The sequence below is a fragment of the Athene noctua genome, chromosome 9, assembly GCF_965140245.1.
Source record: "Athene noctua chromosome 9, bAthNoc1.hap1.1, whole genome shotgun sequence".
NCBI classification, from domain to species: domain Eukaryota; kingdom Metazoa; phylum Chordata; class Aves; order Strigiformes; family Strigidae; genus Athene; species Athene noctua.
The window spans coordinates 27,793,810-27,807,971 of record NC_134045.1 but is presented as its reverse complement, the minus strand read 5'-3'; the positions used below and the strand labels follow the sequence as shown (position 1 = coordinate 27,807,971).

General features: G+C 65.1%; 1 protein-coding gene across 1 annotated transcript; it reads right to left on the bottom strand.

Annotated features, from left to right (window-relative positions):
- Window positions 1-1,909: 1,909 nt before the first annotated feature.
- On the bottom strand, window positions 1,910-3,223 carry LOC141963799 (uncharacterized). The gene is made up of 2 exons (XM_074913456.1): window positions 2,644-3,223; window positions 1,910-2,297 (listed from the first exon to the last, which is right to left on the bottom strand). Exons 1-2 carry the CDS (start codon window positions 3,162-3,164, stop codon window positions 1,910-1,912), a joined length of 909 nt encoding a protein of 302 aa, XP_074769557.1. The 5' UTR covers window positions 3,165-3,223.
- Window positions 3,224-14,162: the final 10,939 nt, after the last annotated feature.

Below are 14,162 nucleotides of genomic sequence, written 5' to 3'. Positions count from 1 at the left end.
GCGTGACCCAGGGAACCAACGCGGCTGGCCAGAAACCCCACACGCCAGGACCACAGCTCCCGCTGGGTTGCGAGAGGCAGTTTTCTCTGCTTTCTGACCCTGCAGCAACACCGTTGCTCACCCCTCCGAACCCCCACCAATGCACCCAGAAGCCTCACCACCGGCTCGGGGCAGCCCCTGCCACCACCTCCAACACTGCCACCCTGCAGGCACCGCCATCCTCCCCAGGAGCTGCCAGCTGATGGCACGGCTCCACTCACCTTCTCCCTCGGTGCAGCCGGGGCCCAGCAATGCTCAGCGACTGCTCTGCTCCTCCCTTGGTTGACACCGACCCCTCCGACGGCTGCCTTGCTCTTAACAGCAGCACCCGCCCCTCCACCCGGAGCAAGCCCTTTACAGGGAGGGGCCGCTGCCATCAGCCTCACTGCCCACACCTGGGGCCCCTCCAGCCCCAGCCCACAGCTGGAGGCCATCACCCACCCCCACAGAGCATCATCACCCCTCCCAGCCCCTCACCTGGGGCAAAGGAAGCACAAAAGTCAGCCGGCAGCCAGCAAGTGTTTATTCAGTCACACACAGAACAAGTCCCAGAAGGGAGTGAGTCTGCTCCGGGGCTCAGGGCCCCTAATGCTGCCCCTGCCACACCTTGGCGCTTGTTCCCGGAGCCACGCTCCTCAGTCCAGCCGGGAACAGTCAGTCGGTTCCTGGAGCAACAAGCTGCTGGGCAGAGCTGGAAACTGCCAAACATGAGGAGCAAGATGCAGGACACAAGAAGACAGAAGAAAGGTGGCAGCTAGCTGACTAGTACAGGGGTAGAGAGAAAACAAGAGATGAGCAATGGGGCGGTGAGAGGATGGGGACAGGGAACCCAACGTGGATATGCAGAAAAAAAAGCAGCAGGGAGAGAAGAAAACAGGCAGCAGAAAGAAGAAGGAGGAGCAGGACAGAAACCAACAAAGAAGGACGAGGAGCAGCATAGAGATGCAGAAAAAAAAAAAGCTGGGATGGGTGGCACAACAGACATGGAGGGGAAAAAAAAAAGGGGGGGGAGCAGGGAGCTAGACCAAGCAAGATGGAAGAAAGACAAAAAAGCTCCAGAGAACAGGGCACAGAGGGAGGAAAAAGCAACAGCGATGGGGAGTCAGGACAGCAAACCATGGGAAGGAACACAAAACAAATCACATCGCTACATGTGACAGGGCAGAGAAGGAAGAATTAGGAAACAGGGACAGAGACACAGAAAAAAAGAGACCTGGAGCCAAAAACTAATCCTGATGCATACAGAAAGAAGGGGGGTGGGGGTGGGGGGGTGTATTCTAAAACAGGGGAAACAGAGACAGAGAGATGGAGAAAAGACAAAAGCAACAGACTACAAGGCATCGAGAGAGGAATTACTGAATAGTAACAGAGCGCCAGCCAGAAACAGGCCACAAAGCAGCAAAGATCACAGGGGGTACGGGGCACAGAGGAAGGAATTCACAGACCTGGCACAAGGAGCCAGACAGAGAGAGAGCGAGGCAAAAATTAAATGGTGAAAAGAGACAGACCGCAGGGCAGAGGGAGGAATTGATAAACAGGGACAGGGCACCCGACAGAGCATGATGGAGAACAGGGAAAAAAAAAATAGCAGCAAGCTACAGGGAAGAGGGAGGAATTAAAGAACAGTGACTGGAAGACAGACAGCGACACACGGAGAGAGAGAAGACAAAAGAGCGATGGGCAACAAGATGGAGCGGGAGGAAACGAAAAACAGCAGAAGGGAGTCAGCCAGAGAGAAAGACACCAAGGAAAAAGGCCAGACAGGCGATGAGGGACGGAGGTAGGAATGAAAAACGGGGGACAGGGAGCAGGAAAGAGAGAGATGGAGATCGCAGGGAATAGCAGCGGGTGCAGGAAGAAGAAAGGGGCATCAATAGGAACAGGGAGCTGGACAGAGAGGGATGGAGAAAGGCAACAAGAGCGGCAGGGTACAGGGCAGAGAAAGGGAAGACCTACAAGATGGGGACAGGGAGATGCTCCAAGCAAGACGGAAGATACAGGTGAGCAAAAAAAGTTGAGCAGCACCAGAAAGAGAGGAGTCTAGGAGAAAGACAGGGAGGGACCAGGACACACAAGAGGGATGAGAGGGGCCCAAGAGCTCGGGACTTACTGCAGTTCTCCGTGCTGCCAGGAGAATTTGACAGGTCAGACTCTTCCTTCTGTTTGCCTTCTCCCTTCCTCTTCTACAGCTCCAGGTGCCTGGCTGTCCTCCACTTATGAGAAGATGTAGGTGTCTCACAGCTCTTACGAGATGAGGCCTGCTAGACACAGAACCTCATTCAATCACACACTACGTGCAGGAGTAAGACAGAGGAAAGAGAGAGAAACTGAGAAGTGAGGAGCAGAACAGAAGGATCGAGAGAGAAATGGACTGAGGAGTGATGCAAAAGGTACAGAACAAGCAGTCAGAAGTGCAGACAGAAAAAGAAAAGGAAGCAGCAAGACAAGAGAGAGAAAGTGAGAGAGGAAGGGGGAGCAAGGCAGAAGAATAGAAAGAAAACGTATAGAGAAGAAAAAAAAAAATCACAGCATGGGAAAGAGAGGGGCAGGAAGGGACTGGGACATACAAGGGGAGTGACAGGGCCCCGAGGGCCCGGGACTCACCGCGGCTCTCGCTCCCGGCACTGCCGGGAGAACTGGACAGGTCTGATGCTTCTTTCTCCTTCCTTCCTCCTGCCCCTCCTCTTCTTCTGAAACTCCACTCGCCCGGCTGACCTCCCCCTAAAAGAATACGCGGGTGTCTCTCGGCTCTTACAAGACGTGGCTTCCGACACACGCAGCCTCGCTCGCTCGCTCCGCGGCCGTTCCGCGCCTGGGGTGACGCGCGCAGACCCCGGGCGCACGCTGGCGGTCCGGCCCGCTGCGGACTGTGCAGAGGGCTCCTCGCTCACCCGGAGAGGCAGGCGCTCTCCTCCTGCAGGGCGAGGCGGCTGCTGCCCACATGCCCTTGACGTTCTCCTTCCTTCCCTTTCTCCGGCCCCTCCAGCTCCAGCCGCGGCGGCTCCCGCCCCGCTGCCCACGGCCGGGAAGGCTCGGCTCCGCCCGTCCCTTCCGTGGGACGTGAGAAGCGCCAGGCCGGGCAGAGACACCCCACGCCAGCCCGAGCTGGGCGCAGCCGGCGGCATCCCCGGGGCAGGAACGGACACGCGCGGCCCCAGCGCGGCCTCGGGAGGGGGCACGGAGGCGGCAGGGACCCTTATTGCCGCGGACCGGCCCGGCCGCAGCCCCAACACTCACCTCCGCCGCGCATGCGCACTCCCGGGAGACGCCGCGGCCGCGCATGCGCGCCCCCGGGCCGGGGGGCACACCGCGTCTCGGGGAGCCGCGGGCAGCCCGCGGGAAACCGCCACAAAACCGCCCCTCGGGCCGCGCCGCGGGGCCGCGCCGGTACCGAGGGCTGTGCCGTGCCGCGCGCGCCCGCCAGCGCCGCAGCTGCGGGGAACCGAGAGCGCAGAAACTGCAGCTCCCGGCGTGCCCCGGGGAGCCAACATGGCCGACCGGAAGCCCCCTGCACGTGACTACGGCTCCCGCCGCGCCGCCCGCGCACCCGGAAGCCCGGCCGAGCGCAGCCCCGCGCGGCTCCGGGCAGCGCCGCCGCCGCCCGGCCCCGACGCGGAGCGGCCTCCGCCCCCGGTCCCGCCGCACCTTTCCCCGCAGCCGCCCGGCCGCGCGGCCCCGCTCCTGCCTCGGCTCGCACCGGCTCCTCCTCCAGCACCGGCCCCGGACAGGGAGGGGGCGCTGCCTGCAGCCTCCCTGCCCGCCCCTGCGGCTCCTCCGGCCCGGCCCACGCTCCCCCCCCCCCCCCGGTAACTATAGCGACCAGCACCGTTAATAAACGCCGGAGATGCCCGTCGCTCCTCCGAGCTCGCGCTCTATGGGCCGCCGGTCCTCCGGTCGCGGGGCCGCCGCCGCGCACGCGCACTCCGGGGGCCGCCCGGCGCAGCCGCACGCCGCAGGTCGCCTCTCCCCGCCGGGGGAACCTTCCCCGGCCAGCGGGAGCAGCCGCTGGGCGAGACCGCTCCGGTGCGCGGGCCGACGGGACCAACGCTGCCAAATCTTATAACCCCCCGGAGAGGGAGGAGCTCCGGCACGGCCGCAGCGCAGGGCAGCGCAGTCTCGCCTTGTGACCCAGAACTCAGCGGGGTGACCGAAGTGTCGGTCAGAGCAGCCTCAGGGCTCTTCGGACGGGTGGAAGGGGGAGGAAAGCCTGTGACAACGCGACACGGGAGCGCAGAGTTGTTTTAAGGACGAAACAGCGTAACTTCGGTCCCTGGGAGACCAGTACAGTAACTATTAAAAGCACACGTATTGTTAGATATTTTTCCTAAACTCACATTTATCCAATTTAGTTTTTCAAATCCTGGTGATAGCAGAAATAGTTTTTTTTAAAAAAAAAAAACCCAGATAAATCCAGGAACATTTCTGCCCGCGTTCAGCCGCTCTTCTGGAGCGTACGCTAGGAGCTGGAGAACCCGAGCAAGCTGTCTGATTATATTTACGGCAGCTCTGGCCCCGACAGCTCCCACGTCCGTCCCCTTGCCAGGAACTAGCGCCGCGGCGGCTACAGCTCAGCCCAAAGCCAAACCGACACCGACCTCGGCTCTGGAAAGCGCCACCTCATCTCCCCCCGTTTTGCTGATTAGGGATATCAATTCAACTCAGACACCAGAGTGAAAAGAGCAGGCGTATTTTATTTGAAATAGCTAAATAATAACAGAAGAATACAGAAAACACACAGTAAGAAAAGACGGAATAGTGCACTCACACAGACAGGAAAATACAGGGTAACGCATCAAATCCTGACTGCCTGAGAGAGAGGGAACAGCGATTAAAAAAGATCCCTCAGCACCTGCACCCGTTGCCATCACCCAGACCCGCAGGCAGCCCCGGTTACAGCGAGGGTTTGCAGAGCCTTTCCCGGCAAGTGGGAAACCCTACGCGGTGCGTCCACCCGTAGGTGAGGCCTCCAAAGTCGCTGTGAGCGGGTCCACCCTTCTATACCCCAAAATCGGCAAGCCAGAAGAGCTGGCACCTTGGTTTGGAGCGGAAATATCTGGTTTCAATCTCACATTAGATTCCCCCGGAGCCTGGCCAGGGCTCAGGGGAGAAGCTAAGGGAGCTCCTCTGCTTACCCAGGCAGACTAGGTGCAAGGGCTCACGTCAGGCCACAGGGCCAGACTACGGTCTCCACGACCCGGTTATTTTATCCCCACACAAAGAAAGATAAATGTACATTCAAGAGAGCTACGTCTTCCACACCTCTTTCACTAACGATGACATACTGAGTGAGCAGCTTCGGCTCAGGGCCTGTTGTTCAGGCTTCGATACTTCCACTTTTTACATCGGAATAGGTGGTTGGTTATCACTTAGTAAAATACCTGTTAGCACAATGGTTAACAGTTACAAAATACACAGGACTCGTCTACAAGTCAACTCTGGCTTGGCCCTATTGTCCAAGCCTTAGCGCTTCACCCCGAGAGTCCCCTTGCAAGCAGCCAGGACCAACACACGCCGCAAACATTCCAGCGGCTGCCAAAGGTTAAAATCCCACGCGCAGCGCCACGTGGCAGGCAGCGGTTAAAGCCGAGTTGGGCAGAAAAGGAGCTAAATGGGGAACACCCAGTTGGAGAAAGCATCTGACTGAGCACCCCCAGCACTGAACAGATGGGGAAAGGGTGGGCACAAACGCCCTTTTGGGGCAGGGAAGAGGAACGTGCTCCTCCAGAGGCTGAGATCCAGCCGCTTCCTTCCCCGTACAGGTGCGGAAAGAGAAGCACTCAGAGCAGGGGAATCCACCTCCAAAACCCTGCTCCCGACTGCTCTTCCCCCGGCATCCCACGCAGCCTCAAAGGGCGCTGCGGGTGGCTGCAGAGCCCTCCCGCTCCCCACGGCTGGTGCAGCCACATCCAAGTACAGGAAGGAGTTTTGAGAAAACTTCAGGAAGTTGGGTCATCGTCAGGTGGAATGGGAGCAGGTTCTAAAACTGGAGAACTACCAAGAGCCGAGTACTTGCTCACGAGCCAAAGAAAACATCCCCAAAGGGGCAGGGACGCTGGAGGCGACCACAGCCCAGGTGACAGGGAGATCCCCTGCCCAGGAGGGCTTTCTCTCGCCTCTTTGCCGGACCGCTGCCGCTACTCCTCCCGCTCGCTCTTGCCTCGCAGGTCCTTCTGCACGCGGTGGATGTCTCTCCCTTCTTCTCCACGACCAACTGCTGCAAGAGCAGGAGAATGCCATCAGGTCCGAGAGCGACGACGGTCCTGGGTGAGAGCTGGCCACAGCACCACCTGAACACCGGCCGCCCTCACACACCCCTATACCCCCGCCCCCCCGAAAAAAACTCACAGATCGGCTTTTCTTACCCAATCGGTGCTCCGGTGCTGCCACACGTGGAGTCGCGGCCGGCGCTGGAGCTGGGCTCAGAGTCGGGCACTCTGGGCAAACGGAGCTGGGCATGCAAAGCGGCGGCCACAGAGGCTGCGCCCCTGCTTACAGGGGGCTCGAGCCGCTGCCGGGACTGCAAAGTGCCCGGGACTGCAGGGCACGGGCCAGGCCCTGACTTACAGGGCAGCCCCAGTCCCAAAGGCCCACGAGGCCCCTCCTCTCCGCTACAGGGGCACCCTGACCCGCACCCCGCTAACAGGGCCGCCACCCCACACAAGGCGCCAGCCAAGCACTATCGAGAGTGCTGGGCGCTGTCTGCCCTGAAGGCAGGTGAATCGGCAGCAGCGGCCCTTTCCCAAGAGGTTCTGGGGGCTGGGGAAGCAGAACTTCCCGAGGGGGGTTCCTCATCGCTGGGGAGAAGCTGCCGCGTCACTGCGGAGCAGCCGGTTGCAAGGGGCTGGCGGCTGAGGCCCACCACTGCTGCCTGTCACCCTAAATCTCCCCCTGCCCTGCCGTACCCCTGTCCCCTCTCCCTCTATGCTTTAAGCCCCCAGGCCGCCGGGCACCACCAGGTGAGAAAATGGGGTCTGAGGCGGCTCAGGCCGGGGCAGGAGGGAGGAAGGAGGGCCGGGGGCCACAGCACGCTGAGGGAAGGTCCCTCAGGCGGCCGGCTTCCCCGTCGTCCAGGCAGAGGAGCTGGCGCCCGACCGCGCCTTCCTTCCAGGCACCAGCTCCCGGAGAAGACAGAAGGAAGAGGCATCCGTGGCCTGCGGAAGAAACTACGAGGCGAGGGCAAGCGAGAGGAGGAGCGGCACGCTGAAACCGGGGAAAGAGAAAGGGGCTGCGGGCAAAGGGCCCTCCCTGTCACCACGGCTGCTGTGGGACAAGAGCGTCCTGGGCAACTCTGGGAGGGTCTCGAGGACTCTGGGGCAGGTACTTGGCTCAGGGCCGTTCCCTGCGTTTCTAGAGGCTACCGCGGTTCTCGGTGAAGGGGACACAACTGCCGAGCCTTTGCCCTCGAAGGCCGGGGGCCGCAGACGCCCGCTCGCTACCCGCTCCTCCTGCCGAGGGCGGCGGACGGGCACAACCCTGCTTACAGGGCCGTCGGGTCAGAGGGCTCCACGGCTCGTGGCACTCGCCCCGAGTACGGGGCCGGCACGCTGGCAGGTCGCCAGCAGGACAGGCAGCCACCCAGGCCCAGAGAGCGGGCGGGTCGCGCGTCGGCCGTGCTACGACCGCGCGGCTTGGCTCCGTCCTTGGAAAGGAGGGGCCAGCCAGGACTCGCCCTCCGCTCGCGGGCTCAGCGGGGACCGACCCCCTGTTGCTGCACAGAGCCCCTCTTTCCCTCCCGGGAAGTTTAAGCTAAGTACGCTGCAGCGATTTCAACAGGGGCCTAAACAAGAAGCTCCTTCACTCGCTCACTCGCACCGACGCGGACACAGGCAGGCACACGGACACGGACGGGGGGAAAGAAAACTTCCCAGAAGAGAGAGCGAGCTCTGTGCAGCCAATGTCTGGGGAGCCGTCCCCTCCCGCGAGCAAGAGAGCAGAGCCTCGGACCTGCCCCCCCGGACGCACGGAGCCCAGAGGGACTCAACGTGCCACGGGGCTTCGCGGGGGATCAAGGGACAAGTGCCGCGACGCGCCCCGACTCCAGGGGGTCACGCTGGCCAGGCCGCCAGCAGGCAGAAAGCCGCCAGGGCCGGGGAAACAGCCCTCCCCTGCCTACAGGGCGGGCTTGGGGGCCAGAGAGCCCCATTTGCCCCTCGGTGCGGGGACGGTGACGCTCTCTCCTTACAGGGTCGCCCCTCTCTCCGGGCAGCCAAACCGTCGGGGCAAGGGGGCAAAAGGCCAGAGACCCGAGCCCTGCTTACAGGGAGGTCACCCGGCGCAGCGCCGGCCAGGACACCAAAGGTGCCGGCAACGGTGCCGTGGGGAGGCCCCTTTGCCCGGAGCTCCCGCCTCTCCCCCCAGCCCTCTCTTCAGCCCGCCGCTCCTCCTCTCCCTCGCTCTGGCCTCGCAGCTCCTTCACGATGCCTTGTCTTGCTTCTCGAGGAGCTGGTGCTCGGAAGGAAGGCGCAGCCAGGCGCCAGCTCCCCCACCCGGAGGACAGAGCAGAGGCCCCGGCCCCGCTGCCAGGCCCCCCCCCGCGCCCAAGTTACAGGCCGGCCGGCCTGGCTGCGGCTCACCACCACGGCGTGCTTCAGGAGCTCCGCTTCCCGCCCCGGCCGCAGAGACGGCGCCGCTCACCCCCCTCGAAGGGTTGCCACCTGCCCGGCAGCCTGACCACGGGGTGACGTGGCAAAAGGCCAGCAAAAACCCAAAGACCCGAGCCCTGCTTACAGGGGGGTCACCCGGCACAAAGCCGGTCAGGGCACCAAAGGTCCTGGCGACACGCTGGTGCGACCACAGCCCCGGTGACAGGGAGGTCCCTTTGCCCAGAGCGCCCTTCTCCTGCCTCCTCTTGCTGCCCAGACTTCCTCCGCTCTTGGCCTGCAGCGGTACAGGACGGAGACCTCCACGCTGCTCCGCCGCCTGCTGCAAGGGCAGGAGGATGCCGTCAGGTCCGAGAGCGATGCTGGTCCCCGGCGAGAGCTGGCCACAGCACCACCCGAACCCCGGCCGCCCTCCCACCACCCACCCCGCGAAAAAACCTCGCAGATCGGCTTTCCTCACCCAGTCGGTGCTCCAGTGCTTCGTGCAGGGACCGTGACGGGCTCTCATCTGCAATGGGCTCCTGGCAGCATCCGGCGGCTGCTGGCAGCGTCTGTCAGGGCCTGGACCCTCCTCAGCCCCTGAGGTGATGGCGGTCCCTCCTCATGCAGCTCCAGTCCCCCCCACGCGCCCTGACGCAGCTCTGCTGCCCCTCCTAGGTGACGGCACTGGCCCCCCACCCTGCAGCAGCTTTGATCCCCCGCCAAGGTGGCTCCAATCCCTCGGCCCCGAGTCGATCCGGTTCTTGCTGAGGCAGCGCCGACTTGCGCTCCCCTTTTCCTCAGGCGGCCGCTCCGCCCCTCACAGCGGCGCTTTGCCCAGAGCGCGCTTCTCTTTCTTCCGCTTGCTGCCCAGACTTCCTTCGCTGCTCCTCCTGCTAACCCTTGCCTTGCACGGCCTTCCGCATGCGGTGGATGTCTCTCCCTTCTCCACCACCAAGTGCTGCAAGAGCAGGAGGGTGCCGTCAGGCCTGAGAGGGACGACGGTCCCCGGCGAGAGCCTGACACGGCACCACCCGAACCCTGGCCGCCCTCCCACACCACTATTCCTCTATACCCCCCCCCCCCCCCCCAAAAAAAACCTCACAGATCGGCTTTTCTTACCCAATCGGTGCTCCGGTGCTGCCACACGTGGAGTCGCGGCCGGCGCTGGAGCTGGGCTCGGAGTTGGGCACTCTGGGCAAACGGAGCTGGGCATGCAAAGCGGCGGCCACAGAGGCTGCGCCCCTGCTTACAGGGGGCTCGAGCCGCTGCCGGGACTGCAGGGCACGGGCCAGGCCCCGACTTACAGGGCAGCCCCGGTCCCAAAGGCCCACGAGGCCCCTCCTCTCCGCTACAGGGGCACCCTGACCCGCACCCCGCTAACAGGGCCGCCACCCCACACAAGGCGCCAGCCAAGCACTATCGAGAGTGCTGGGCGCTGTCTGCCCTGAAGGCAGGTGAATCGGCAGCAGCGGCCCTTTCCCAAGAGGTTCTGGGGGCTGGGGAAGCAGAACTTCCCGAGGGGGGTTCCTCATCGCTTGGGAGAAGCTGCCGCGTCACTGCGGAGCAGCCGGTTGCAAGGGGCTGGTGGCTGAGGCCCACCCGTGCTGCCTGTCCCCCTAAATCTCCCCCTGCCCTGCCGTACCCCTGTCCCCTCTCCCTCTATGCTTTAAGCCCCCAGGCCGCCGGGCACCACCAGGTGAGAAAATGGGGTCTGAGGCGGCTCAGGCCGGGGCAGGGGGCAGGAGGGAGGAGGGAGGGCCGGGGGCCAGAGCACGCTGAGGGAAGGTCCCTCAGGCGGCCGGCTTCCCCGTCGTCCAGGCAGAGGAGCTGGCGCCCGACCGCGCCGTCCTTCCAGGCACCAGCTCCCGGAGAAGAAAGAAGGAAGAGGCATCCGTGGCCTGCGGAAGAAACTACGAGGCGAGGGCAAGCGAGAGGAGGAGCGGCACGCTGAAACCGGGGAAAGAGAAAGGGGCTGCGGGCAAAGGGCCCTTCCTGTCCCACGGCTGCTGTGGGACAAGAGCATCCTGGGCAACTCTGGGAGGGTCTCGAGGACTCTGGGGCAGGTACTTGGCTCAGGGCCGTTCCCTGCGTTTCTAGAGGCTACCGCGGTTCTCGGTGAAGGGGACACAACTGCCGAGCCTTTGCCCTCGAAGGCCGGGGGCCGCAGACGCCCGCTCGCTACCCGCTCCTCCTGCCGAGGGCGGGGGACGGGCACAACCCTGCTTACAGGGCCGTCGGGTCAGAGGGCTCCACGGCTCGTGGCACTCGCCCCGAGTACGGGGCCGGCACGCTGGCAGGTCGCCAGCAGGACAGGCAGCCACCCAGGCCCAGAGAGCGGGCGGGTCACGCGTCGGCCGTGCTACGACCGCGCGGCTTGGCTCCGTCCTTGGAAAGGAGGGGCCAGCCGGGACTCGCCCTCCGCTCGCGGGCTCAGCGGGGACCGACCCCCTGTTGCTGCACAGAGCCCCTCTTTCCCTCCCGGGAAGTTTAAGCTAAGTACGCTGCAGCGATTTCAACAGGGGCCTAAACAAGAAGCTCCTTCACTCGCTCACTCGCACCGACGCGGACACAGGCAGGCACACGGACACGGACAGGGGCAAAGAAAACTTCCCAGAAGAGAGAGCGAGCTCTGTGCAGCCAATGTCTGGGGAGCCGTCCCCTCCCGCGAGCAAGAGAGCAGAGCCTCGGACCTGCCCCCCCGGACGCACGGAGCCCAGAGGGACTCAACGTGCCACGGGGCTTCGCGGGGGACCAAGGGACAAGTGCCGCGACGCGCCCCGACTCCAGGGGGTCACGCTGGCCAGGCCGCCAGCAGGCAGAAAGCCGCCAGGGCCGGGGAAACAGCCCTCCCCTGCCTACAGGGCGGGCTTGGGGGCCAGAGAGCCCCATTTGCCCCTCGGTGCGGGGACGGTGCCGCTCTCTCCTTACAGGGTCGCCCCTCTCTCCGGGCAGCCAAACCGTCGGGGCAAGGGGGCAAAAGGCCAGAGACCCGAGCCCTGCTTACAGGGAGGTCACCCGGCGCAGCGCCGGCCAGGACACCAAAGGTGCCGGCAACGGTGCCGTGGGGAGGCCCCTTTGCCCTGAGCTCCCGCCTCTCCCCCCAGCCCTCTCTTCAGCCCGCCGCTCCTCCTCTCCCTCGCTCTGGCCTCGCAGCTCCTTCACGATGCCTTGTCTTGCTTCTCGAGGAGCTGGTGCTCGGAAGGAAGGCGCAGCCAGGCGCCAGCTCCCCCACCCGGAGGACAGAGCAGAGGCCCCGGCCCCGCTGCCAGGCCCCCCCCCGCGCCCAAGTTACAGGCCGGCCGGCCTGGCTGCGGCTCACCACCACGGCGTGCTTCAGGAGCTCCGCTTCCCGCCCCGGCCGCAGAGACGGCGCCGCTCACCCCCCTTAGAGGGTTGCCACCTGCCCGGCAGCCTGACCACGGGGTGACGTGGCAAAAGGCCGGCAAAAACCCAAAGACCCGAGCCCTGCTTACAGGGGGGTCACCCGGCACAAAGCCGGTCAGGGCACCAAAGGTCCTGGCGACACGCTGGTGCGACCACAGCCCCGGTGACAGGGAGGTCCCTTTGCCCAGAGCGCCCTTCTCCTGCCTCCTCTTGCTGCCCAGACTTCCTCCGCTCTTGGCCTGCAGCGGTACAGGACGGAGACCTCCACGCTGCTCCGCCGCCTGCTGCAAGGGCAGGAGGATGCCGTCAGGTCCGAGAGCGATGCTGGTCCCCGGCGAGAGCTGGCCACAGCACCACCCGAACCCCGGCCGCCCTCCCACCACCACCACCATCCCCCCTCCCTGCGAAAAAAACTCACAGATTGGCTTCTTACCCAGTCCGTGCTCCAGCACTTCCTGCAGGGATGTCTACGACGGGTGCTTTTCTCCTCCGGGCTCCTGGCCGCGTTCAGCGAGGCTTGGACCCTCCACCGCCCCTGAGGCGATGGCCGTCCCTCCTCAGGCAGCTCCAGTCCCCTCTCACCGGTCCTGAGGAAGCTCCGCTCCCCCACCCCCCGCCGTTGACGACACTCCCCCCCCCAGGTGATGACACCACCCCACTTCCCCCCACCAGGCGACGACACTGCTCCCCCCCCACACACAGACACAGAGGCGACGACACTGCCCCCCCCCCCCCCCGCCGCTGAGGTGACGACACTGCTCCCCCCCCCCTCCCCCGCCGAGGCGACGACACTGCTCCCCCCCCCTCCCCCGCCGAGGCGACGACACTGCTCCCCCCCCTCCCCCGCCGAGGCGACGACACTGCTCCCCCCCCCCTCCCCCGCCGAGGCGACGACACTGCTCCCCCCCCCCTCCCCCGCCGAGGCGACGACACTGCTCCCCCCCCCCTCCCCCGCCGAGGCGACGACACTGCTCCCCCCCCCCTCCCCCGCCGAGGCGACGACACTGCTCCCCCCCCCCTCCCCCGCCGAGGCGACGACACTGCTCCCCCCCCCCTCCCCCGCCGAGGCGACGACACTGCTCCCCCCCTCCGCCGAGGCGACGACACTGCTCCCCCCCCCCGCCGAGGCGACGACACCGACCCCCTCCCCAAGGCGGCTCCCGTCCCGTCCCCCCCCCTGTTCCCAAGTCGATCCGGTACTTCCCCAGGCAGGTTCGACTCCTGCTCGCCCCTTCCCCGGGCAGGTCCCCCTCAGGCGACCGCTCCGCCCCTCACAGCGGCGCTTTGTTCAGAGCGCCCTTCTCTTTCCTCTTGCTGCCCAGACTTCCTCAGCTGCTCCTCCCGCTCGCTCTTGCCTCGCAGGTCCTTCCACACGCAGTGGACATCTCTCCCTTCTCCGCCACCAGCTGCTGCAAGGGCAGTAGTGTGCCGTCAGGTCTGAGAAGGACGCCGGTCCCCGGCGAGAAGTGCCCACAGCACCACCCGAACCCCGGCCGCCCTCCAACCCCCCCTTCCCCCCCGAAAAAAAACTCACAGATCGGCTTTTCTCACCAGAGTCGATGCTCCAGCACTTCCTGCAGGGACGACTGCGCCGGGCACTCGTCTGCTCCAGGCACCTTGCCGCGCCTGGCGGGTCCAGGACTCTCCTGAGCCCCTCAGACAACGGCGCTCGCCCCCCCACAGACGACTCGGGTCCACCCCCGCCCGCCCCGAGCCGAGCCGAGCCGATGAGGTCCCCGCCGAGGCGGCGAGGATCGCCGAGCAGCCTTTTCCGGGGGCGCCGCTCCCGCTCCTCTCAGGCGGCCGCGCGGCGCCTCACTGCTGCGCGCGCCGTTCCCGCCCTTCGCCTCAGGCGGCCGCGCGGCGCTGCGCGCGCCGTTCCCGCTCTTCGCCTCAGGCGAAAGCTCCGCCCCTCACGTCGGCGCGCGGCGTTCCCGCCCGCCGAAAGCGTCGGGGGCGTGCCGAAAGCGTCGGGGGCGTGCCGAAAGCGTCGGGGGCGTGCCGAAAGCGTCGGGGGCGTGCCGAAAGCGTCGGGGGCGTGCCGAAAGCGTCGGGGGCGTGCCGAAAGCGTCGGGGGCGTGCCGAAAGCGTCGGGGGCGTGCCGAAAGCGTCGGGGGCGTGCCGAAAGCGTCGGGGGCGTGCCGAAAGCGTCGGGGG

Bases quoted from the DNA above. Each gene is read 5' to 3' on its own strand.
- LOC141963799 (XM_074913456.1), bottom strand. From the start codon at position 3,164: ATGCCGCCGGCTGCGCCCAGCTCGGGCTGGCGTGGGGTGTCTCTGCCC. The intron at 2,298-2,643 runs GTGAGTCCCGGG...TGTGTCTAGCAG, and splicing joins TGCCGGGAGCGAGAGCCGCG to GCCTCATCTCGTAAGAGCTG.